This window comes from Sinohyriopsis cumingii, chromosome 6 (assembly GCF_028554795.1).
Source record: "Sinohyriopsis cumingii isolate HCF-2022 chromosome 6, ASM2855479v2, whole genome shotgun sequence".
Taxonomy (NCBI): Eukaryota; Metazoa; Mollusca; class Bivalvia; order Unionida; family Unionidae; genus Sinohyriopsis; species Sinohyriopsis cumingii.
Window position 1 is genome coordinate 156,808,094 of NC_142966.1, and position 27,430 is coordinate 156,835,523.

Here is a 27,430-nt window from a genome sequence, read left to right on the forward strand (position 1 = left end):
CATCAAACTTAATTGTTTTTCTTCAGTTAGTAGCTGAGGAGTACACTTTCTAAAGTTTTGGAGTGGGTGTGGGTGGAACTTTTCATCTAAAAAGCTTTCTTACATAAAGGGGGCAGGGGCTAGTTTTTATGTACAAATTTAATGCCGCAATCAGCGACCTAGTATAAAAAAATCATAAAAAATCAAATACTTAAGTAAGTTCAAAAAGGTCCATATTTTTAGATACCTATATTAAAACAAAGCATAAGAATATTATTCACTTGACCAGAGATGTCAATGGCAGTTCATAGCAGAAGAAGTTTATGCACCCCAACCCCTATTTTATACTTGCATTTTTCACATCCAAATGCCATTTTTGACAGCATGTGGTGCTCACAGTGCAAACGCAAGCCCTTTCCCTGGATGAAAATTTTGAAAAACATTGTCTACTGAAAAGCTTGATGCAAATCAGAGTAGTTGTCATCCGAGCGGTTTTTGAGATATTCTACTTGCCTTGAACCCACGTGTCTACTGCTATGGGAGGCTAGCTCTTCTTCCTAGCCAACTATTGGTATTTCACTATCAACATACTGCAGAGCAACTATGGAAGGTGTACATGCCTGACATCAATTTCAAGAACAACACAAGCCCAAAACATCTAGTTCACAAATATATCCATATCTATAAATAGTAAACAATAATAGCTGAAAAAGTCACACCATAGCCTTAAGTTAAGAAATTTGCCAGGGGCCAATTTACGAAACTGGACCCTGCCACCTAAAATTTGCCAACATGAAATGTTGTTTGAAACCAGTTGGAATAATGTTAATGATCTTTCAGATGTTGGGTGTCTTGAAAATAAATGTAATTTATACAGAATTAAAAACATTAGGAAAAGTGCTTTATTGACAAGTATTCTCAACATGATTATAAAACGAGTTACCACCCATTAAACAATACTTCAACACACACATGCACACCACCCTGTCCCGTGGTTTGCTTGATGTCCAGTGGGGATGGATCACTTAATTTTTGGACGTCCCTCGGTAACTTGTACCCTCGTTTATTGTGGTTATTAATTTTGGACCCTGTTGTGCATGAGTTATTGAGGGAGAGGTGTATAACATTCCCATGGGCTGAAAAATAAGAAAAGAATGGAGTGTTATTAGCTTTTTGCACATGGTGTCATGACCGGGGGAGGAAAAATGCAATTGCAACCCAAGGAGAATCAGACCTTAACAGTTTTCATCCTAAACCTGTTGTAATGAAATTTTTAAAAAGTCGGTTTAAGAACAAAGTAAATGTATGATGCTGTATTGCTGAAAAACAAAATGAAAAAGTGAATGTAATATGGTGATTTGTTCTTCTTCAACTGTTTTTAAAAATGTATTGATTTAAAATGGAATTAAGTGTATAAAATAATTTGCTACTGAAAAGAAAGTGTAATCTCTTCATGATTAGTCCTTGCTGGACACAAACTTAAAGAATGGCATGGTAAAGGCATTAAGGATTTCTATCGTGGTAATATCACAGACAACAACAATCAGCAGTTATCAACTGCCTGAATTTGTCTTTTGTTTATTATATAGTACTAAATATTTCACAATGAAGAAGCATTAGCAGTCTGATGACAGATATGCTGGTGACACTATAATACACACTTGATATTTTGAATTATTCCGTGGAAAAAAGTTTCTTTTTTGGGACTCCTATTTTAGGGCTGGGAATGCAAGTTTTCAGAAGGAGTCCTGGACTGCAACTTTGAAAATTCATTGTAGAATCCTGAGCATTTCAAACTTAGGTGGAGAACTTAAGCACACCAAGAATGATTTGTATGGATGCCTATGGTTAAGATATCTGTCATTCATTTAAAAAATGTTCCATTAATTGTTGTGAATAAATTATCATATTTGCTGACCTATATGTTGCTGCAGAATATAAGTCCAATTCACTAAAAATTTTCCATCCTTCATCCATATATAAGTTGATGCAGAGTATAAGATGAAGCCAGATCAATACCTTGACTTTGCCTTGTTCACTATAGTACAAGTCACACGGGTCATGTATGCACATTTACTCATTTTAAATTAAATATAAATTGTTCTTTTAAAATTTAATACTAATTATCTTCAACCAAAGCCTTTTCAATCCTAATTATTGAATGCTCTGCACGTTAACTGTCACCAAGAAACTTACAGACAAAGATTATTTGTTGCTATGGACTTTTACAGTGGTAGCCATGTAGTAAACTTAGGTCAAATTAAGAGCACATCAAGTGGAATTGTCACAATCGAGGGTAGTACAAATTTATTTATCAATATGCATAGCTTTCATTGTGACATCACAGTGCATGACATTCAATCCGGATTGTACTGGATCACACCTTTAGGTTCATTTCATCCAAAAATGTCTACATACTTTAAAATTGATTTTGCTGTATGCACCTCTCGGGGCATCTAAATAATGACCTTCCAAAGAAATATGGATGTATATGAATCCAAATGAAGTGAATACTTGCCACTTAAAGGTATGTAGAATTAAATGCTAAATAAATGACACCTATTGCTGAATTAGTCGGTGTTGAATGCCTACATGACCCATGTGACTTGTACTATACTAACTTCCAGTTTCATGAATATTAAATGTATCACTCTATGCTACTTCAGATTACCACCAATTGGGAAATTGCATTACCAATGCTAACATGCATTTTCCACGGTTATATTTTGAAGAGAGAGGCATAGGTAATACATTGCATTTATCTTATTGCACCTCGTAATCAAAAATAAATATGCCCCATTATGAGAGATTTCAGCCCTTTTTCGTGCTACTTTGTTGCTGTTGTAGGGTTTAACGCCATTTTTCAGCACACGATAGGCTACACATGGCGGCCAGTATTAATGGTGGAGGAAGAACCCGGGAAAACCCCGGAAAGAACCACCGACCCACGAGAAGCTACTGGCAAGCTTTCTCACATACCCACATTGGCAGAATCCGAGACTCGAACCTACGCAGACAGAGGTGAGATGGCAGTGATCCGTAACGGAGAGTGCTTTAGACCACTCTGCCACTCGGGGCCCCTGCTACTTTGTACCTTACTGCCCTTTTGTAGCTGAAGCTTTTGAAAAAAAAGAAAGAAGTAATAGTAAATGCAAACTATAAAAATACATACTGTACTCCTTCGGTTTTAAAGATATATAATTTAGTAGCATTTTATCCCAATGAAGGAACAGTTTTGAGTTTTCATAGCTAGAATGGATTAAAGGGTTATAATCCTGTAATCCATTCTAGCAATAAAACCTCAAAAAATGTTCTTAAAATGTAAAGAGAACAATGATTTAACTCATACTACTGTACTGATTTTTTGCCAAGATTAGGGTGAGTCTCACAACTCAGTCTTATCCATCATTTAATGATGGTCAGAAAGGGGTTGAAACTGTTTACTGCTGTTAACCAATCAGATTACAGCGATTCACTCAAATCATTTCTTGTCATTTGTCCTCCATCTGCTAGTTAAAAGCTAAGCTTATTAAACCACTAAAATTTAAGCAGCTGGGTATATAAGCTTGTGATTTGGGCTTATTATTCATTCTATTGTTATGCATGGTTTGGGATAATAAAAAAATTGGAGTGATGCCTATACAAGGCTAGCTCTACTGGACATCAATATTTTGGATAGGATGAACCCTATTGTTTTGAAGATTACAGTCACTACATGAAAGAAAACTGGGGTAAGATGAAGCCTATTGATTGTTAGGTCAAAGGTCAAAGTCACTGTGGTTAAAAGAAGAAAATAATTTCCATAATAATGTGAGTTTTGCACCACAGACCTGTGGATGGCTTGCACCTGTGGTTCGGAAGTAGCCTATGGAATTTGAGGTTAAAAGTCAAGGTCACCATGACTGAAAGAATGATATAGTTTCTGCTTAGAAATTTCAGTTATCTAGATGGCTTGCTTTCAAACCCTATTGATTTTGAGGTCAAAAGCTGAAAGGTTATGGTCACTGTGACTGAAAGAAAAAAAATGGTGTCTGTGCAATAACTAAAGTTCTCCACCATCACAAGCTCCCAAACTTGTTGGATGTCTTGCAGTTGTGGTAAGAAAGAATCCTATTGATTTTGGTGTGAAACAGTTAAAGATCAGGATTTCTGACTGAAAGAATAAACATTATTTCTGTACATTAACTTTAGTTCTACATCATATACAGGTGCATTTTTTCAAGCTGGAACATTTATTTAGAGTTTCAAGATCATATTGAAAATCTGAAAAAGTCAGATAATGTGAGCAGATATATTAACTTAAAAAATAAATATTAAAGAATCTAGATGAAAAGAGCAAATTTACAACTTAAATCATGCATTACTTTCCACATCAAAAATCATTATACATGATAAAATGTTATAAGAGATTGATTCACATGAAGACAGGTGAAAAAATATTTGACCTTTCTACACAATATTGTAATGCCAATAATGACTTTATGTCATATCATTCAGTAGCCAAGATATTACATGACAGAGAGTTTGATAATTTACGATAAAAGATATTCATGCTATGAATAGCTCTGAATAGATGTGTGAGAAGTAAAACTGCAAATAGACTAAACACTTTTAAGCTGTTGAAACATTTGTACCTGTATTTAAGAGAATTTCAAAATATACAATAGTAAGAACACAATTTATAACCAGGCCTGTAATAATCGATTAACTAACTGTTGATGGTTTAGGTATTTGTGGTATGTGGTTAAAAAATTAGATAACTGGTTAACCTACACTCCCACCCAGCTTGACTTGTAACATCAAACATATTTAGTAAACTGAACAAATGTATTAACAAATTGAAATGTGAATAAAATGTCTTGCTTCCAGGCTTTCCTTTAAAACATAAATTTTAAACGTGAATTTAAATATTATGACACATCATCTGCTGTTCTGTATATGATACAGAACAATAATAATGTCATAAGTGCTCATACTTCATGCAGACATGTTCACACACACATGGGTTTACAAACTCATGAATCCTGCTTTCTTCCTTTTGTTCATGCATCTTAAGGTTTGGCTTTAGGGCCCCAGTTGGCCAAGTGGTCTGAAGCACTAGCCTTATCAATCGCTGCCATCTCACCTCTGTCCACATTGGTTTGAATCTCGGGCTCGGTCATTGTGGGCATGTGAGAAAGCTGCCAGTAGCTTTTCCTGTGTGTCGGTGATTCTTACCAGGTTTTCTCAGGTTCTTCCTCCCATTTATACTGTCTTCCATGTACAGCAAATCTTGTGCTGAGAAATGGCTTTAAACCCCACAAAAACAACAGGTTTGACATATTTTTAACATTAACAACACACTGAACGTTGGTCTCTGCATTATCCTGACAATTGGCCTGATTGATACTGATTATGAATGAGAATAGGACAAAATAATTAAAGGAGGGACGTGTACCTAGAGTGTCAATGTAACATGCAAGATTCATTTGAAACCATAAACTTCGATTGTGCTGTAATTCTTGCCAGTAAACACTGTGCATAAGATGTTTCTGACTGTGACTAACCAGTTATATGATTAAAGCTTTATGGGTAACCAGTTAATGAATTTAACTATTTCAGCCCTGATCAAAATGGAATCATTTGTTGAGAAATGTTGGAGAGAATTCATATAGCACATGAGTCAGTAATACAAAATCAAAATGCTCAGCGTATGATATCATCCTTAATCAGTTGTCTGTCATGCCTGGTGTATGATGCATTGTGTATCATCCATTTTTTTATGTACATCCTTGATATTTGAATAATACATAACCTTCTTAGTTTTAAGGGTATATTTCTGCATATAAAATGATTTGAGCAGTTGATAATACAATATGTTGAGAAGTTGAAAATATAAAGTATAAAATAATCTTCAGTCTGTTTCATATACAAAATATACACATGGTAACACATAGAAAGAGAAACACTTTTACAAAACTCAGTATATTTCTTACGAAATACTGTACAAGTATTTCGGATTATTCATCACGAGACAAGAAATCTTAAACGTTGTTTGTTTCCACCAATAACAAGGAATCAGAGCTATGGGCTCATGACTGTCCAAAAGAATTGACTCTTAAGATTTTAGTTTCGACCCAAGAGATTTTCATTTTGACTTCTGAGATTTTGGGGTCGGGGTTAACTGACTCTTCAGTTTTGAAATCTGTTGATAATCCTGTTTATAGAATGACCAAATGGAATTTAACCAAATTTGATGGAAAGCATCCAGGCATGCAGTTCATTCAGAATGCTTTTAAATGATTCCGATCCACCATCATTTATTGTTTTAATGTTTTATTGTTTTATGCACTTTTAAACTTTTGTTTGGACAATGCCGATCCATCATTAAGTATAGCTGCTGCGACTTAAAGTTTAAAAAAAAAACACAAAAAAACCATGAAACAACTTCTAGAAAAATGCTCATCAAGATTTGACCAATTTTACAGAAAACATAGTGACATTCCAGTTTGTTCTAATGATGCCATTACTATGTCATATATGTTGGCCATTACAAAACTGGAAAACCTTTAAATAATTTCTCATAAAGCTCTCTTAATAGAATTCAACTAAATTTGATTGAAAACATTCTGGCATGAAGGTCTTTTCAGATGATGCCAGTCTACCTTCAGATATGGCCACCACTAGGAAAAATTAAAAGACTTGGTCAAAAAATTGACCAGGTTTGACAGAAAGCATTCTGGTATATATGGCTTTAATATATTTAATGCCATTATTTTTGTACATTATCTTGTAAATTTTGTATGAATTTGCTTTCCCCCAGAAATGTCTCAGTTTAATGACAAAAAGCTAACAAAGCCATGACATTCTTCGTTTTGACATAGTAAGGTTTAAAGCTGCATTTGGGTTTTTATGACAAAATGGCTTTATTTAATGTGGTAGCAAATATGAGCAAAGTCATCTTTGAGAGACATTTCCAGGCCAAAAGTTTTCAGTACTGCCTGACTACCTTTGCACTTTTAGTTAACCCTGGGTAAAAACATAGACCTGATATTTTGTGTTTAAGCTATTAGAATGTGGCTTACTATCAATAAAGAAAATGGTTAATAATAATAATAATAATAATAATAATTTAATAATAATAATAATAATTTAATAATAATAATAATAATGTCTTATTTAGAGGGTGACTTGATGAGTGAAGAATTATTCTCCCTTCAGGCCATTTTAAGAAGAAAATATAACATTGTTCTTCAGGCAAAAGATAATAATATTTATTTTGCTTGACATGTCTTTAGTATTATAAAGTCTAATTTGGCTATTATTCATTGGTGACATGTACATGATCATGATATTTGTTTTAAAATAGTGTAATATTTTCTGCAGATTTTACATGTATCAAAAGCTTCTTCCACAGAACTGTACCAGATTATAGGAGGCATTTGTTTTGTTTTATAATTGCTCTGTTCTTGGTTTTGGTTGATGAAGGTTTCTGTTTAATATTGATATTAATTGGTAAAGTGTTGAATACGGTCTAAATAAATCCTGTGGATACTTGGGTGCAGCTCAGTGTAGACATTTACATACAAGAACTGCCTTGTTCAAATTGATTCTTTTAAATAGTGTAGGCCATAGTAGTTAACAATGCTTTTAATGAATAATCAATAGATGTGTCTAAAATAATGGGTGCTGCCCTTTTTGGAAGTTTATAAGTCCTCAAGCAGAGATTTAGCTCATTTTTCAAATGCATTTGAACAATAATCCATTCTTGGAAGAATGTATGCATTGTGTTATAGAATGTGGGTTTCAGTAGGTATATTTCTTGATTCTATTGAGTAGCGCTATTTCAGCTGACATTGTTGGTTTTAGATTTGAAACAATTTTGATTAGCAAGGTATGTATATGGACATAAAGTGACTCTAAATCTGCAGTTCAGGAAGGTACAGGGGTGCAGTTAAGGGCTGAAGAAACATATTTACCAGTGCAGTTTTGGGCCTTAAACCAGAACAAGGTTCTAAGTTTAGTTATTTCAGGTGCTATCATAATGGTGTGTATATATATATATATATATATATATATATATATATATATATATATATATATATATATTTTAGAAGAGAAGATGTATTTGTGTATAAATTTTCTAAATTCTCTCCATAAATTTAATAATAGTATGTCTATCATAGACCAGTAACTCTACAGTCTGCTGTTGGATTTAGAGGCAGAGATTTGGGGTCAATACTATGTTACCAGCAGCTATTCAAATGCTATGGTGTCAAGTTACAGTGCTGAGAAATTGAAACAAACCAGTCACTGTGACCCTTGGATTATATGTTTGTAAAGCTAATTAAAATCAATTATAGCAAGTTTGCCATAATACTTAAACATTAAAATGAGTGACCAGTTGAAGGGAAATTTGAAGATCTTTTAGTAGGTATAAAGTGCCTAAAATAGAGTTGGGTAGTTATAGTTTAATTTTGAATTAATTTGCTCATAAGGATAAAGTTTACAAGTAATTTCCTACTCAATATAATATTTTAGGAAATTCTAACATTCAGTACCAGTGGGAAAAGAGAGTGTATGGAGAGTAGATATATGATTTTATTTTGGATTACATGATTTAGATTTTGTGCATTCTGATATGTAGATTAGAGTTAGATAAAGGGTCTGCATCTAACACAATCAGACCAGAAGTTTAGTTCTAGAAAAGGTCTTCAGGGAATGCTCTCTCTGAAGCCTGCTAGGATTGTTTAAAAAGCCAGGTCAAACATAGTGCAAGGGAGTCAGCAAGAAGGACTCAAGGTATCAGAGTTCCATTAAATGTAGAAAAGAAAACCCCTCTTGCTTGTGACTAATTCCCCATAGTGCAGTTACATCAAAAATAGGCACTACTACACATTTGTGAATTTTAAACTGGCATTGTCTCTAAACATGGATAAATTCACATATTATAGTCATGATACAAATCATAATATATTGTCCTCCAGGAAGTCCATCTTTGGGACAGAATTGCCATTGTGGACAAAACAACATGGACCTCATATGTTGGATCATTATAATCTTTTACCATGAATACATGAACAGAACAGTCAGTAATCCTCATCAAAATAAGGCCGACATGACTCTTTTCCATTTGGTAGAAGCTCATTTCTGCCATTGCCCTTTTCATATTCTCCGAATATTTCCTTCTTGACATTAAATGGTCATTTATTTATTAATTGATGTCATAGAATAAGTTTACTTGAACTTTGATAGAAAATAAATAGCTATAATACATGAATAATGACATTTGAAAATTTGGATAAAATATCGTAATTGATATATGATTTTAAATTGTTTATTGTTGTAAATATACTTTGTGCTTTTCATGTTGCATGTCTGTTAAATATGTGTATTTGGTTGGTACAGATCGAGAGAACCAACTTATAGCAGCATGAATTATGTTTAGAGCAGACCCAAAATAGTGTGAAATAAAATTCACATCAATTCGTTTGAGTTCCAGTTTCTACAAACATTTTCTATTATTTTCATCAGTAACACCTAAAAATCACTTGCCCAGTCAGACAATGTCTTTGAGCTTTATTGCCTTACACTTGCATTGGGCTACTGTTAATGACTGTAAGGGTCCCAAAGAGGAATATTTTTCAAAATTATTTTTGCAGTCTAATCCTGACAGTTTTGTTCCTAATTGGTCTATTTTTTTCCTAATTTCCAAATCCCATTGAAAAAACCCTGATTTTGCCAGGAATTCGTCATGTTCCTAATAATTGAAGTATAGTTTGTTTCTCAGAGGTATATTTTTAGATAGGTTTGTGGGCTTACTGATATTGTTTGCCAGAACGTGATAGGCTATACATGGCAGTCAGTCTGTTTGGTAGAGGAAGAACCAAGGAAGAACTATTGACCCATGGGAAGCTACTAGCAAACATTCTCACATACCCACCTTGGCCAAGCCAAGAGCTGAACCCATGTGGATAGAGGTAAGATGTCAGTGGTCTGTACAGTCAAGCACCTTAGACCACTTGACCACCTGAGGTCCCCTTTTAAGTAAATTTTAATGTGTTAAATATACTATCAGAGTTTTAGATAAGCAACATACATACATATGTATGTACATACATACATACATAGAGCAAAAATATGTTACTATTATTTGGTGTGTATTTAGGTTATGCACAATAATTTACATTTAAGCATTAAGTCAAAAATTGTCAGCATATTGTTCTTGTAGCCTATGTTGTAAGGGTTAGAGTTGGTGCCACAAGCCCATTTTGTAAGAGTTATGGTTAGTATCATAAATATCCCATGTTGTAAGGGTTAGGGTTAGTGTCATAAGAAGCCCATGTTGTAAGGGTTAGGGTTAGTGGCATAAGAAGCCCATGTTTTAAGGGTTAGGGTTAGTGTCATAAGAAGCCCATGTTGTTAGGGTTAGGGTTAGTGTCATAAGTAGCCTCTGTTGTATGGGTTAGGGTTAGTGCCAGAAGAAGCCCATTTTGTAAGGGTTATGGTTAGTATCATAAATAGCCCATGTTGTAAGGGTTAGGGTTAGTGCCATAAAAAGCCCATGTTGTAAGGGTTAGGGTTAGTGTAATAAGTAGCCCATGTTGTAAGGGTTAGGGTTAGTGGCTTAGTGCTATAAGAAGCCCATGTTATAAGGGTTAGGGTTAGTGTCATAAGTAGCCCATGTTGTAAGGGTTAGGGTTAGTGCTACAAGAAGCCCGTGTTATAAGGGTTAGGGTTAGTGACATAAGTAGCCCATGTTGTAAGGGTTAGGGTTATGGTTAGTATCATAAATAGCCCATGTTGTAAGGGTTAGGGTTAGGGTTAGTGCTACAAGAAGCCCATGTTGTTAGGGTTATGGTTAGTATCATAAGTAGCCCATGTTGTAAGGTTAGGGTTAGTGGCTTAGTGCTATAAGAAGCCCATGTTGTAAGGGTTAGGGTTAGCACTACAAGAAGCCCATGTTATAAGGGTTAGGGTTAGTGTCATAAGTAGCCCATGTTGTAAGGGTTAGGGTTATGGTTAGTATCATAAATAGCCCATGTTGTAAGATCACGCATTAGATCAGTAGGCTGTTGATTCAAGTTCCAGATGCTCCATGCGTGTTTAAAATGATAGTACTTGATAACTATGACAACACTCACACAAATAGATCGATATAATACAATCTGCCATAAATTTGTCTTGGTCATTAAGCTGTTTGACTCACTGATAATTGTAAAAGTAGCATTTTGATGATTAAGATTCAGTCTAGTGGAGTATGGATGATCTTTGATGATCATAAAATACATGTTATTAAATTCGTATTTGGAGCTATAAACAATAATTTCACCATTTTTTTTATTGCTTACAAATTTTCATTAATTTTGTGGTTTCTACAAACTATGTATTATTAAAGACTCAACAAGCAAATGTTTTTTATATGAAGACGGTAAGATTCTATTCCACCACCCAGAAATTTAAGTGCTGACAAGCTTGTCAAATTTGCAAACCCATGCCATGAAAATATATGAATTCAGAATAATTAAAGGAACCAATTTTTCATTCTTTTTTAGAACTGAAAGCCTCACTTAGGAAACTGGAGCACGAAAATGCAGACTTGAAGTTCCTAAACAATCAGTATGTTCACAAAACGAAACAGATGGAGCGAGAGTCCAAGGAGAAATCAGACAAAATACTTAGTCTTCAGGAGAAAAACTTCCATGCAGTGGTATCAACTCCAGGTAAGTTAGATTCAGTTAAGTTTAAACTTGTTTTCTATCGGTACAATCAGGGAATGAAAAACGGACCTTAGAAATTTAAGCATCAGTCCAGCAGCTGAAAATCTGAACAAATACCACACATACCAAGCTAATTCCACAATACCAAGCTAATACCACACATACCAAGCGAAAGCTGATTGTACCATTAGAGAGAGTAAGAGGAAAACGTATAGATTGTATATCTATAGGTTGAACTCTAGCCTTTCCGTTAAATCAATATGGAATATAGTACATGACATCATTGGCAAAAATAACCACTGCTTTATAAGTACACATATAAAGCTGATGAACTGGTCATGACCTTTCCAGAAATTTCATATACCTTGGCCAAAACTTTTGAAGAAAAAAATCAGTAGTAGTAATTTTGCTTATAAGTCGAGTCAAACTGCAAACAACAATGATCCTGATCTGCTGTAGCAACTATACACTGTAATGAATTTGAAATGATAGGAGTAACTAGATTACAGTATTGTAATTGCAAGTTAGTAAAAATGTTTAATTAACTACCCTTAAACAAGAATATTTTTTTTACTTTATTAAAGTTAACTATGAAATGGCAGTTGAAAAACATTTGTACATTTGTTTGAAACAACCCCTGTAACATGTACATGAGCAAATGCACACGTCTTCTTACCATTTTTGTTCGTCTCAATTTTTTTGTTGCTGATAAAACATTACCTTAACTATTCATTGATAACACAATCAGTCATGAAAGTCAGTATATAAATGAGCTAAAACCTTCTTTCCAACTGAATTGAAACAGCCAACATTAGAGTACATTTATTTTTAGAAAGAGGGGATTTTTAATGTAACCACTCACATTCTAGCTTCGTTACAACAGTCAGTTTATAGGATTGCAAATGTATGATTTTATTATTATTCTATGTATGTGTATCAACATCAGGCATTGGTTAAATAGTATTTGCTTCGCTGTTTATTTTCCCTGTATTTTCACCGAAATGAGTGAAAATAACTTTGACCTTATGGCACGATTCTGCAACACAGTATTGTCCATATGTTGGGTCCTACATAATTTTATTTTTATACTAAATCTTGAGTAGCATAATATTTAGACTGCTTTCTGAGTTGAATATTTTCCTTAACATATTTGCCCAAACGTTTAAATAAACAGGCAATCTAGCAAAGTGTTACTCTGCCATTATTCCCCCTGACAAGTTCTCTTACGGTTTCAATTTAATTTTATGAAGAAAATCATGCACACGTGGCAGTTAAGATCTTCAGATCACCAGTTCTGTTCTTAGAACACAAATTGCTATTTACATACCATCATTTAAGTTTCAAAACACAAATATGTATGTTTTTATCATCAAATGATAACTTTGTGGAAATTGGCCAGTTTTTGTTGCAATAACCAGAGATATATATATAAACACATCTCTGCTATAACTTACTCGTGAAAGGAGTTAATGGTTAATCAGCTATCAAAATACATGCCTGTGAATGTCAGTGCATTTGAAATCAACATAAGCAATATACAATGGCTTGATGCATGCATTTCACCTTTAGCTACAACACTGGAAATAACTGGCTAATGCAAGGGAGCATCTTAAAACCTACAGTCACTCAATGCACATCTAAAAAATCACAGGCAAAGCCATTTTCACTTTCCTAACAGAAATGGTAAGGTTTTCATTTTTTAGGCCACTTAGTCACCTGGTAGCGTGACCCCTGTCAGACTAGACCCAAAATAGTGTGAAATAAAAATTCACATCACTTTGTTTGAGTTCCAATTTCTACAAATATTTTCTGTTATTTTCATCAGTAACACCTAAAAATCACTTGCCCAATCAGACAATCTCTTTGAGCTTTATATTGCCTTACACTTGCCGTGGGCTACTGTTAATGCCTATAAGTGTCCCGAAGAGGACTATTTTTCAAAATTATTTTTGCAATCAAATCCTGACAATTTTGTTCCTAATTGGTCAAGTTTTTCCTAATTTCCAAATCTTAAAAAAACACTTGATTTAGATTTTGCCAGGAATTCCACGATACTCTTGTATAGCTCTCTTCTGATGTTGCTTGCTTGATCTTCATTTTTGAATCTCGTTTCTGTCTTGGTAAATTTTCTAAGATTTTATCCTTTTTCTCCGCAGTTATGAAACTTCCTATTAAAGATGCATCCTCATTACATTGACAAGGAAGCCATGGTTTAGAAAAATGTGTTAAGACTGATGTCCACTATGTTTTTTACTTTTTATTTTTTTTATTTTATATAACTTTTACAGTTTTGTAACAGCTTTACCTTTTAACATTTTATTGTGTAGTATTCAATATATTTAGGGTATGATAAGGAGGATTTATTATCCTACATTTGTTTTTCTTTTGCAGTTTGTTTGTATTATTTTTTTTTAGAACTTTACTTTTAGTCTGCACTATACAGCCCATATTGTGCTGATGTGCTGTTAAACCCTACAACTATTAAATGTCTAACATGTTTATGTGAGGTGTTATATGATGTGAAATACCATGATTAACAATGAAATGTTATCTCCCTTTGCTTGACTACCAGGTGTGTAAAGTATAATTACAACTAAGATATTTCAAGGATATGCATTCTTGATTGCAGGTGGAAGAAAGAAGAATATACCATTCCGTCGTCAGCGGATGGAAATAGATTCAACAGTTGAACCCTCGGATTATCCCAGGTGGCCAAAGTTGAATCTAGCTGATGATCCTTATGTGGCTGATCTCCTGCAGGTAGCTGACAGCAGAATCGCTGAACTTGAGTCCCTGGTTGAGAATCTTAGAAGTGAGACTGAAATTGCTGACAGGAAATTAATCGGCTTTAGACAGCAGGTTGGTATACACATTCTTATAAAGTTTGTTAGCTAAATAAAACAGTGTCTAAAATCCTGCTCATGCATGACTCTTTAGATAAGTAATTAATAAGAGGCAAAATTAATAACTTGGGAAATTGTAGTTTTATACCTAGCCCACCATTTCTTAATAATTTTTGTGACATTTTTTAGTAATCTATGTGTCATTTTAATGTAGAGAGTTGCTTTTCAGTAAGCTCTCTCACATCTTATACATTAAGTGCCGTAAAAATGTAAAACTTTTGTGATGTTACATCTGTTTAAACAGTATTACATTCTGCCCTGTCACCAGTATTTTTAAGACTGTGTAGTGTTATTGATACAGTCGTCTTGTGAAAAGTAATTATACACTTATAGAGATATCTGTTTCTGACTGCACTTTGATTTGACATTGTATCAGTAAGTTATAGTCTTGGAAATTCAGGTCATCTGAGGCAGGCATAGCCATGACTGATGAGATGAAATATCACAAAATGTAGACATTTTCTGACACTCTTATCTTTTCACATGTATACCTCAAATATATGTGATAGACCAGTGAAAAGAAAAATTTCTCCATATTAAAATAATGCCTCATTTACCTAAAATTGTCACTTTAAGGAATCGAGGCTTGGCATGAAATTGCGGTTTATTGATTTAGAATACAAGCCTGGTGTCTTCTTAAATATAATATAAGGGGCCATTTATGATAATATTTGAAATGAGCTGGCTTAACTCACAGCAATATTTTCATGATTTGAACCCATTTTTGTGTTTAGTCTATACTGGGTGCCAGTGTTAAAAGCAATGTTGGATTCCTGTATAACATGTTCTGTACTAACAAGAAGTAGACTAAGTTGGCAGAAGTAATCGATAATTGATGTACTTTATAAGTAAACAGTTGTTTCAAATGCACACAGATTTATTCTTAAAGTGTGAATCTACATCTATTTAGCCCAGGGAAGAGCAAGTAGTACAGTTTTCCTCAGCACAGTCAGTTTTTATTCAATCTAGACAAGACAGTTTTCCTGAGTCCTACTGAACTTGATGGGAGATGAGTGTCATTTGTAGGCTTTCCACCTGGTTGCTATGGAAGCCACATCATTGCTATGGGGTCCACCCCAGATACAGTTATGGCGCAGTAAAGAATGTTTCTACCATGTTTAATCAAAATTGGCTGAGCTCTGCTGAAAAACTAGTTGAAAACAGGTTTTCTTCCTTGTAGCTGTAGAGTTCACATCATTGTTAGGGGTTCCAACCCAGAAATTCTGGTAGAGCTTGTCCTAAGAATTATTCCTACCAAGATTGAGGCCAAATAAAAAAAGTGATTCTGGTTATCCAACTGATCATTTTTTTGCTGACAGAACAAATTTTAAAAATTTCAGGAGACAAAAAAAAAAAGGGATATACCAGTAACTACGATCAAAGTTCAAAAAATTTATGTGAATAACCCTTGTTTTCTAGTTTAATACTTCATTTAAATCTGAACCCCAAAATTTGTACCGACCTTCCTACATTTTCTTTGTATTTGTCCTGATTGGAATTTGCCCAGCAATTCTGAAGAAGAAATTTTTTTGTATTTAAAAATACATGTTTGCTGTTGAAGTCGCATTATTTGATAGTGAAACCATTGCAAACATGATGCTGTCAGAACATGTCCTATTAAGAAATCGAGCTTAGTTTGATCATAACTAAGGAAGATGTTGAGTTGAAAATAAGTTTTCCAGAACATAATTTTATTAGAGCATGACTTAAAGAATACACCTGCAAAGTTTGATCAAAATTGCTTTGTGGGTTTTGAAAAGATGTTGAAAAATAACAAATGTATACACATATGGACACAGGGCCATGCCATAATCTCATAATGGCAGTTTGCTAGCTGACCTAAAAAGACAAACAAATTTTTTTTAATGCAAAAGCAGTTTACAAAATTAGCTACTTTCTGTGCTGAAGGACTCTTAAGTAGGTTGAGTGCTTGCCCTAAATATATATATATATATATATATATATATATATATATATATATATATATATAGTCAGTTCATGCAGCCTATAGTTGGATTACATGGAAAGTGTAAGTTAAGGCACCAGCAAGACATAAGTGAATTTTAGGAAGAAACAAATTTGTATTTTTAAGACAAATATTGGAGCTTTTTATCAAAATTTAAAACAACTCTTCTGTTTTAAAAATCTGTCTTTGTACCAACATATACAGTTAATCGTACCAACATATAGATAAATGGAGTAAAGTTAACTTTCTTTCTGTAAATTTGAATGACTTACATGCAGATTTATATGAGTTCTATAGTATACTTGTATCTAGTGATACATATACATCTGTGGTTCTAATTCCAGGGTATTATGGGGGAGTTTCCAAACAGAAAGCTTTTCATTTTAAAAATGCAGCTTTTCAAAGTCAAAATATTTTGGATTCCATTTATTAATGGTCATAAGTGAACCTTGAAAGAAATCAATTTTGTCTAGGAAAATACTGGAAATTTTGTGGGTTTATATAAAAATGTGGGGACCCTGCATATCCCCCCCCCCCCCCAAAGTGTTTGGATCAAGGGAGGTAATTATCAAGCAGTCCATATTATAGACAGTAAATTTGATCTCCCCTTTATTATCATCCAGGTTTGAGGTTATGTTCATGTTTTTAAAATCTCACTAAGTTATAGATACAAAAGTTTAGTTCTCTTATTTCATAAGAAGTGTAATAAGTGGACATAATAGTAACTATGTGTGTTCATCTACTACCTTGAGGTCATTATTTGCTGCTTAATTGGATTTTAAATTTTATATCAAGAAACAGTTGAAATCTGAAGTTGATTAGTAAACATGCCTAATTAATAAGTGATATTCTGTGCATTTAACCTCAGCATATCATGTAGATTATAATCTTTAGCAAAATCTGTCCTGATGCTTCATTGGTTATTGCCAACACAAATTGGAACTGTTAAAATGAATTCAGCAGATAAAATCTGACAAATGAAAGTGAAACTATGGGGAAATAATGCATATATCAATTTGCTTACATGTATATGAAAAGACTGATAGAAAGTTCTTTTCAAGGTATATTGCTAGTGCTTACACTGGTGTTGAATGTTTGGTGCGGGGATTTATGGCTTAGCAACATAAGTTGTCAAGACCATTGGGGCAAGATGCCATGCCTAAGGCACACCATGGTAGCCAATAATTCTGATCATAGGATTGAACCTGCACCCTTTCTGCCATAGTCCAGCACACTAACCCCTTATTTACTGCAGCTCCTTCCAAGTTGAGGAAAGGCATAAGCAGCCATTGTTCAGTGTACTGCATAATCTTTAAAGTGTTTCTGGGACAGAGAATTAGCATCTGCCAGCTTGTTCAATGCTGATCATTTCTGGTCAGGTCAACAAAAAAGTTAAAGTAGCTGGTCAGTGCAGCCAGCTCATAATATTACAAGCTTATGAAAAGTTAATCTGGAGGACCAGTAAATGTTCCAGATGATGAGGAACCTTTTAAAATGACTGGTCATTCAGGTAAGAGAGAAATGTTTTATACAGTTTGCCGTAGGATGATTATTGTATGCAGGTATATCCTGCTATATCCAGTTTGTTGTAGTATGATTATTATGTACAGATGAATACTGCTATATGCAGTTTGCTGTAGGATGATTATTGTATGCAGGTAAATCATGCTATATCCAGTTTGTTGTAGTATGATTATTATGTACAGATGAATACTGCTATATACAGTTTGCTGTAGGATGATTATTGTATGCAGGTAAATCATGCTATATAGTTTGTTGTAGGATGATTTTTTAATGCAGGTAAATGAAATGAAACATGCAGAACATGGAGATAAGAGTACTGGCCACTGTATCATGACAACTGAGAGAATTCAGAAAGTTATTAGATTCTGTGTTTGTGATTTGGATTTTTAACATAGCTTTAACAATTTTTCAGTCATATTGCTATGATGTCTGCAGTGTAACAGTTTATAGTGATGTCTAGCACTGGGGCATCTTGCCGCAGACATGTAGCATGATGTCCCACCCAGTCACATTATCCTGACACCAGGCCGACCAGTCCTAACACTAACCTCTTAATGATGAGTGCCAAGCGAGGTAGCTGTTAGTACCATTTGTGTAGTTTGTGGTATGACTCAGCTGGGGATTGAACCCACAACCTCCCGCATCCAAGGTGGATGCTCTAACCACTTGGCCACCTAGATAGGGTTTTCATCAAAAGATGTTTTGTTATATATAGTTGGAGCTAATGAAAATGGTGCTGATATGACACCCAGTATGGCCACCATGGCTGCTATTTTGAAAATGTTGCTACACCTCGATGGAAGATCATATTGACATTGGGTTTCCACCAGAAGGTGCTTTATGATATCTGATTGGTTCTAAATTAAAATGACAACTCCGGTGGCCTAAGCAGTTAGAGCGTCTGCCTCAAATGCAGGAGGCTTGGGGTTCAAACCCCAGCCAAATTATACCAAAGACTGATAAAAATGGTACTTACAGCAGCCTCACGTGGCTTTTAGCATTAAGAGGTTAGTGTTAGGACATAGGTTAGTTTGGTGTCAGGATAATGTGACTGGGTGAGACATGATGCTTTGATAGCAACCATTCAAGCATCTATTTACTATTTTTGTTTATTTTCTTCTTCTTCGTCTTCTTCTTCTTCTTCTTTTTCTTATAATAATAATAATAATAATAATAATAATAATAATAATAAATTATTATTACTATTATTAAATAAATAAATAATATAAAACCTAGGATATTTAAATTAACTAATGTAATTCCAAAATAAAGGAATAATCTGTAGGTAGCATCACAAGACTGATATGAAACATTAATTGGCATATGATTTAAAATATTTGATTTTATATATTTTTATATTTTTGTTTAATTGTTTTCCTCTTTTTAAATAAAACTGGGACCTAGTTTTATCCAATACAAACTTGTCAATATGAAAATTATTCTGAAGGTAATGATAAGATACAACTGAAGCCTCTTTCTAAACTAGACACACCTTGTCTTGACTATGATTAGTATTCTATATCAATATTATTATATGGGAACATAAAATTCACATGGAAGGTCAAATAGAATGGAAAAGATATCAACTTTAAAGAAGATGAAAAAATGTTCATTACAAGAAAGGTCAACTGTACTCCAAATATTAATTGCAAAATGTTTTTTGCTTGTAATTACTGGCAACATTATAAAAATAAAAGTACTGCATGGAATTAGAAAATTATATTGGGATTGGACTAGAGTTATTCCAAATTATGTGTACTGATATGTCCTGTGGTGCCGTCTAACGAGATTTCTGGCTGATGAAGGTTATTGCCTCAGCACTAAAAAATGTGTTTGTGTTGCTGTGCTGAAACAAACTGATTGCAATAGGAGATTACTGCATGTAGCTAACATGCAATTCCTGATTTAGCATATCATTAAACAGTGGCTGCATCTTGACATTACAGAGGCCAGGGGTAGCATTTTATTTAAAGATTTGATGGTGTAAATGGTGGATTTACCATTAAAAATTGAGGTTTATTTGCGGAAGTAAAAGCACCATTAATATCCTCAGATGCAATAATTGTTTTCCTTTTCTAACACACCTTTGTCTAAATTGAACAGAAAAATATAATTCTCCATGACACAACATTGTAGGGAATTGTTATGTGTTTAACCTACCACTCTCTTTAGTTACTGATATTTATATAATCAGCCCTTGAAAGTGAGGTGAGGTGATTTTATGAAAAGGAGGTTGGGGTGATGTGCTGAAGAGTGACTTTAATCTTCTGAGCCTCAATTCTGGAGCTAGTTTATCATATAATAAAATATAAAAAATGATATATTTTAACTTTTAGCTTTGCCACTTGTTAAAATATCATGTTTTTGTACCACATAATGAAATATATCTGGCATTAATTTAGGAAAAGAAAATATCCCCTGTATGTATAAATGACACGAATTGATTGCAACAAGATATGTAACTACTTGAATGTACAGTACCCAGATTTGACTAATGAATACATTGGCTGTCTTGGTGATGAAATTGTATGACGTCATTGTAAATAAGGTGTAGCACTTGATCCTTAAATGCAGATCTTTAATTGCTTGTATTGCTACTTGATATAATTTATATAAAAAATTCCTTGTGGCCTATATCAGTAGAAACTGATTATTTCTGTCAGTAATGTCTCCAAGTAATCAATACCTATGTTAGGCACAACTAGATATGACCTTTTTCTCACTAGATACATCTGATTTAGGTTTCTGAACAGTTGTTGATAGAATTGTGTATTGCAAGTTAACTGCGTCAGTAAGTTGGATTATCCTATTGGTGGCCGGCTGGCTGCTTTGTGATTTGAGATATTTGATTGGTTAATCTAATGGAATGGGTGTGGCTTTGAAGTACATGACCTGGCTGATCATACCTGAGAAAATATTGATTATTTCTATGTAGTGTTATCAGGTGTAGTAGAATGCTAACAGATAGTTGACATGCAATGTATGTACTAATGTTTGGAATGGGCAATTAATCCCTATCTAAGCATATTTGAGTTTGGAACACTTTGCAGACATGTTAGAACAAGAATTTAGGTTGGAATTTGATATAATAGTTGCACTACTGTGCTTTACCTATTTCATATTGATAAATTTCGCCACAGAAATCTTATTCACCTGTGAATATCACTGAATGAAATTCAGCTGTGCTTTTTATGGGAGGCAATAGATTCATACAGTGAAGTTAAGCAGTACAATATTTTTAGAATTTTCTTTGAAATTGTGTCTTACAAATATTGTATATGGTAAGAACATTCAGCTAAATGAGAAGCTGTTTATGCTGATTTTTATGATTATTAAAAACTAGGACATGTTTTTGGCATCTGGTGAATGTTACTTCTACAACATTGATGTTGGTCAGTTATTACAGCAATTCATCGTAATCATCGTAGGGGGATCCTACAAGTTTACCACATTTAAATGAGTTTGCCACTTCTGAGGCTCATTTAATATCAAAGAAAACTTCATTTATATAAAAGAAATTGGACCCATGACCTCGTCTGTCAAAAATGGGACCCATGACCTCACCTTTACTGAGAATTGTAATAAAATGAGAGATGATTTATAATGAAAGACTACTGTAAAAGAAAAATTAAAAAAATTATTTAAAAAACCCAAACAAAGCTGCACAGTCCAATATCATTAATCTGACACAAATTGATTGGTGGGTTGGTTGTAGAGCCTGGGAAAAACTATATATATATATATATATATATATATATATATATATATTGAAGGTCCAGCAGACAGCTCATTAATCTAGATGAGTCAAGAAGCTGGATAATTGGTGTGCAGATTAGCAATTTTTTTCTGTCATCATAATCAAACAATTTATGACATAATGTATGCCATATGATCACATATGGGTCTAACACAGCTTCAGACAGCGTAGACCCTGATTTGCCATCGCATAATGTGCCATATGATGAGGTCTGTTTTTTCCGACTTGCTGCATAGATCCTGATTCGCTGGTGCATTATGATATATCATATCTGGGTCTATGCAGTTGGCTCTGACATGTGCATGGGTAATCAACAGACAGACAGATGAACAGAAGTATGTTGGTTATGATACTATAGTGTATCAGTTACAAGTATTAAATATGTAGCATTAATTTCTGCAGTGAAAATCTTTATTTGGAATGAAATATTTTAGATCCTGTTTCACTACAGATTTTAATCACTGCCAACTACTTTGATCCCTATATTACTGTCTACACCCTATTACAAGTCAAGGCAAACTGCAAACAGCCAAGATCCTGATTTGCCGTAGCATGCACCTGCAGGTCAGGGTCTGTTTTGTTTGTTCTGCTAAATACTAAATAACAGACTGCACAGACCCAAATCTGCTGGCATATTATGCGAAAGCAGATCTGGGTCTATGCAGTTTGCAGTTGGACTTGACTTATAAGTGAGTATATATGGTAAAAGTTTTCAGGTTTAACTGAAAGGTTGGTTCCTTGTTATGGACATGTGTAGGAATGCCTTAGTCTTCAGCAAATACTGAAACAAATTAAAATATATTAATGTACCGGTATGTAGTAGTAGATATTGTATTTATTGTATCAGGTCAAATTTATGTCTAACGAGCCATACATGTTATATTTACTACAATAAATTTGGTGGAATAGTAGTAAAAATGACTGGTTTAATTTTTGAACTATTTATTAATGATGGATTAAGTGACCAAGTAATTATTTATAAACCGTTAATGTGTTGTTTTTTGTTGTTTTTTTTCTATGGAAGGAATTGCTTTGTAAATATAATAAAATATTTGCTGTACATAAAAATACGTCACATAATAAGTACCTTACGGAATGGTCATTATGCAGTTTTTTTCTCCATTTGTATGGGTCATTTAAAGCTTGTGCCAACTCCAGAATCAAAGCTTGGAGTGTGGGAAATTCAGTTTTTTTTCTTCACTTTTATCTATTATTAATTCATGTGTATTTAAGATTGTTAACCAGTGTTATCCACCAGGAGTCAGTTGTACACACCACATTACTGTCATTAACCATGAGGATGAAATGGAATCTTGAAAATCATAGGGTTATGATAATAATTACTTGAACACAAACAATGAGAGCTCCAGTTTTGAAGAAGAGATACATTTAAAATGTTCATATTTGCAAATGAATCATGGATTTTGCCACAGAAAATGAAAACCTTTCTTTTGCTTGGAAATATTAGTTTTTACTTCACAAGGATTTAGTCATATATGTTCTTTGCTTTACTTAAGTTTCTCCATGAAAATTTAACACCTTATTAAGATATTCAAAACCACCAAAGTAAAATTTAGAGGCAGTGAGGAATTAGCCTTGATAAGAAATTTTATTATAAGAAAGTTTTACGTTTTTATGGAAGTGCAAAATTCTATGCAGAGACTGAAAATCAGTCTTACAATCCAGTACATAAATCTACACATATAGCAGTAGTTGAATTGACATTAGCTGCTGTTAGCTTTTTCTCATAAAAATCAACACAAAGTTCCCTTTTAAATTTATATCCATCCATTGTGTGCACCTTCACTGTCCAAATTTAGCTTTCCACAGTCTTATCAACCCCACTTGACACCTCAATTGAAAATCCCGGGACCTACCAAACATGCTTCCACATGTTTTGCACTACACCTTGTCTTGCTAGAGGACAGTAATTCACTCATAACCTGAGTGGGGAATATTAAGCATTTTGCATTTGGGTCTTGAGGGATTGATCAGTTTCTGCTGTGGGTTCAGGATCCTGGTGAGAGGGCACCCTAGGAGACAGGGGAGGTCCAGTTTCTTGGTAAAGTAAGTGTGTGAATTATTGCATGTTGGCTAAACTGAGAGTGCTGGTTTGTTTGTACCAATTGTCGTGGAAACTAGTCATGTGAAAAGAGGCTTTATTGTGATTGGATTATAATGTTGGTGAGAAAGTAAGTCATACTGTCAGTGACAAAAGATTATAATAATTTCCTGTTGCATTGACTAATTCTGCTAATTATAGCAGCATTACTGTCAAGTAGTAGTTGTACTTTTTGTGCTTTGGTAGAGTTAAATTGGTTGACTGGAGGGTAGCTACGTGCAATCAGGGCTTTATAAACCAAATTGCCCAACTCCAAGGTACCTACCCATGGGCAAATCATAAATAATTGAGAGAGAGAGAGAGAGAGAGAGGTCATGTTCAGTTCATAATGCTTATGTTCTGCAAGTTTTATACTCTTTGATCTCACCACAGTACAGTACATATATCTACCTTTGTTTCACATTTATAAGTACCACATTCTTCAAATACATAGCTGCCTGCAGTTTCTTTCATTACCTGATCCTTTATTTCACAAAAATATTTCAGTGAGGGTTTCAGTTTCGTCTTGTTTTCGTACTGGATTTGAAGTCTGCATGGTCAATTGAACTTTAAGGGTAAATGGATAAAAAATATTTTTTATATATATTTCAACATGATTAAAATTAAGTTAACACATTCTGTTCCTTAATTTGACAGTTTCAGGTCTTTTACATAAACATCCATCTCAATCTTAATGTAGCCATTTCCAAATACAATATCCACCTATCCATTTATCTATTTTTAGACATGTAGATGCCTGTCTTTCCTCTTCTCACTAAATGTATATGTGTATTTTAACCATTCCTTTCTTTCCTCATCTACTTATCTACATGTACTGTTTACCTGGTACAAAAATATATAAAAATAACAAGAAAACAAAAATTCTATATTTGTAAAATAAATATGTGATTTTCATAAACTTTCCTCCAGTTGTCTTGTCACAGTGTAACCTTTTCTGGGTTGATGTACACCAGCCAATGAATCAACCACTTTTACTATTAAATTTATACCTACATTTATTTAGTTCATTTATTCCTCATGGCCTTTACTGATCATTGCCATCTCACCTGTCTGCATGGGTTGGTCTTGGCCAATATGGGTATGTAAGAAAGCTTGCCAGTAGCTTCCTGTGGGTTGGTAGTTACTATCATTGTTTCCCCAGGTTCTCTCTCTGCCAGTTATACTGGCTTACATGTATAGCCTATCAGTCATTGAAAAATGGCATTAAACCTGAACAACATATTTGTGTATAGCACATATACCAGGCTGCAGACAGGACCAAGATATCTTATCTCATAATGTCCTGGCAGATCATGGTTTACATAAATTCTAGGTATAACAAGGAGCAAATGTACACCCAGATTTACTGATTAAGCATTATTCAGGACAGATCCGGGTCAGTGCTGTTCACACTTGTAGCATTTTGATAAAGTTACTTGAGCGTAATGAATGCCACCAAAACTGAATGAATCCCCACTTGAAAATTGCATACAGTCGATTTGAAGAGAGCGATATTGAAGCCAATAAAATTCGTTGTTAATAACAAAACTCTTGAAAAAAGTGCTTGACTTCCATAACCATGCTCCTACTAAGTGACTTTTGCAATAGAGCAGTTAGATTATTTTTGAATTGCCAGCAGCTTTTGTTGAGGCTTTACAGTTTTTTGAATTAGTTTGTAATATCTCCACGGTTACATTTGCAGTTATAATGTATACGGTGTAGTACCATTGCCATAACATAATCACTACCACTGTGTCAATAATGAATATAAACAATTAAGTTTTATTTTGATTCATGATTTTTTTTTTATATCACTTATTTGTTGAAACATACTAAAAGGGTAATATTTATTGATATTGTTCTCATATGTAAAAACAATTGCCCTAAAAAATCATTCCCTGTGAGGGGACCCATGGTGGCTGAGTGGTCTAAGGCACTCAACTTTATATCTTACCTCTGCCTTTGTGGGTTCAGGTCCTGGCTTGACCAATGTGAGCATGTGAGATAGCTTGCCAGTAGCTTCCTGTGTATCAGTCGTTCTTCCCTGGTTATTCCTAAGTTCTTCCTCAGCCAAATATACTAGCCGCCATGTATAGCATATCATGTGCTGCTCCCAATGATAATGCCAGAGGAGTTAGGCGAGAGATGTGATTTACCCTCAATGTGAAAATCATGGAGAAATCACTGCAGTCTGAGTTTACTTTACAAATTGATATACGTGGTATGTATGTATCCTGGAATATTTTGGTACATTTGTTCACAATTGTCCTATGAACAACTGACCTTGCTCAACCTATTACCATATAAAAAAAAAATTTTAAATTGAAAATTTTGTTGCAGATTTTTTAAAATAAATGTTTCAGTTCTACTGCTGCATCACTATTGAAAATTTTGTGAAATTTTGCATGAATATTTCAGCTTTGCTTATCAGTGTGTAATTTGAAATTTTTTTAAAATCAAAATCTACATAAATATTTCAGCTGTACTGCAACATAGCTATTGAAAATTTTGTTGAAAGAAATCTAAGGTATATCAAGATGAATCTTAATGTGTTATACCAACAGAAATGTCCAGGTGTCATAAAATCAGTCATGGATAAGCACTAATGGTTAACGGTTGTTGATAGGTCATTTTAGTTATATTATTGTAAATCTCTGATTTCCCCTTTATACCCTCTTCCTGATTTTAAGATCAGCGAGCTGTAAATCTTGAAGCCAGTATATATTATAAAGAGGTTCTTATCAAAAGCAACCCACCTTGTTTTTCTACACTTGCACAGCCCCAAGGAAACAATCTCCCGCCAACTGCAGTCATGTCTTGTTTAAATACGAAATCTCTGATGTTCAGATCTTAATTGAGCATAGGGCATTTGTAAGGTATTCATTGAAAGGTCATACCACAAGACTTTTACAAGCCTGGAAAAAAATATAGTTTATATTACTTGTCATACCAGATCAAATGTGCTAGGGCTGAGCACAGGTCAAAGTACTCAAATTTTGTTATTCAGTGCAGTGATTGAGCAGATTGTTTAAACCATTCTATGAATGCTGTTTATTTGTCAGCATTACCATTATGGGGCAGTTAATTTTTCTGAGGCAAAAATTACAGGGCCTTTTGAGTCCATGATGCACAATCAGTTCACAAGTACCCATAGACGATAAAAACGTTTTTTTCGTTTTTTATTTTACCTCGAAAAACGCGTTTTTTTATGTTTTTTATTTTTTTTGCGTTTTTTATGTTTGGTACTTACATTTTTTTTTATCATCGGCCATACAGGTTATTATATGGAGGAAACCATAGAGTGGTCAGATCAGTCAGATGGTGATAACGACATTGAGTGAAAAAAAATTCAATGTTATCTGGACTACAGTTTAAAACTGTTGACACTTTTTCATATTTGTATCACTGAAACTTTAAAACTGGTATGTAGTGTGTAAATAAGTAAAATATTGATTTTTGTGTTGCCTAAAAACTACTGGAACGTTTTTTTTTTTTTATTTA

The 27,430-nt window shown here is 33.9% G+C and overlaps 1 protein-coding gene and 1 long non-coding RNA gene across 3 annotated transcripts in view; one reads left to right on the forward strand and one right to left on the reverse strand.

Moving 5' to 3' along the window:
* LOC149798346 (centrosomal protein of 135 kDa-like) overlaps nucleotides 1-27,430 on the forward strand; it is a 105,527-nt gene that overhangs the window by 5,514 nt on the left and 72,583 nt on the right. Inside the window, exons 3-4 of one of the 2 annotated variants that reach the window (XM_089963490.1) lie at nucleotides 11,514-11,681; nucleotides 14,308-14,537. In XM_089963490.1, coding sequence (XP_089819616.1) covers nucleotides 11,514-11,681; nucleotides 14,308-14,537 — 398 coding nt within the window. Of the gene's footprint in view, nucleotides 1-11,513; nucleotides 11,682-14,307; nucleotides 14,538-23,738; nucleotides 23,896-27,430 lie in introns of those variants that run through there. The other variant, XM_089963493.1, reaches the window with a different exon arrangement.
* On the reverse strand, nucleotides 4-26,805 carry LOC149798347 (uncharacterized). Its single transcript, XR_016421997.1, has 3 exons — nucleotides 26,686-26,805; nucleotides 14,329-14,505; nucleotides 4-1,115 (listed from the first exon to the last, which is right to left on the reverse strand). It is a non-coding gene; the product is annotated as an uncharacterized LOC149798347 (long non-coding RNA).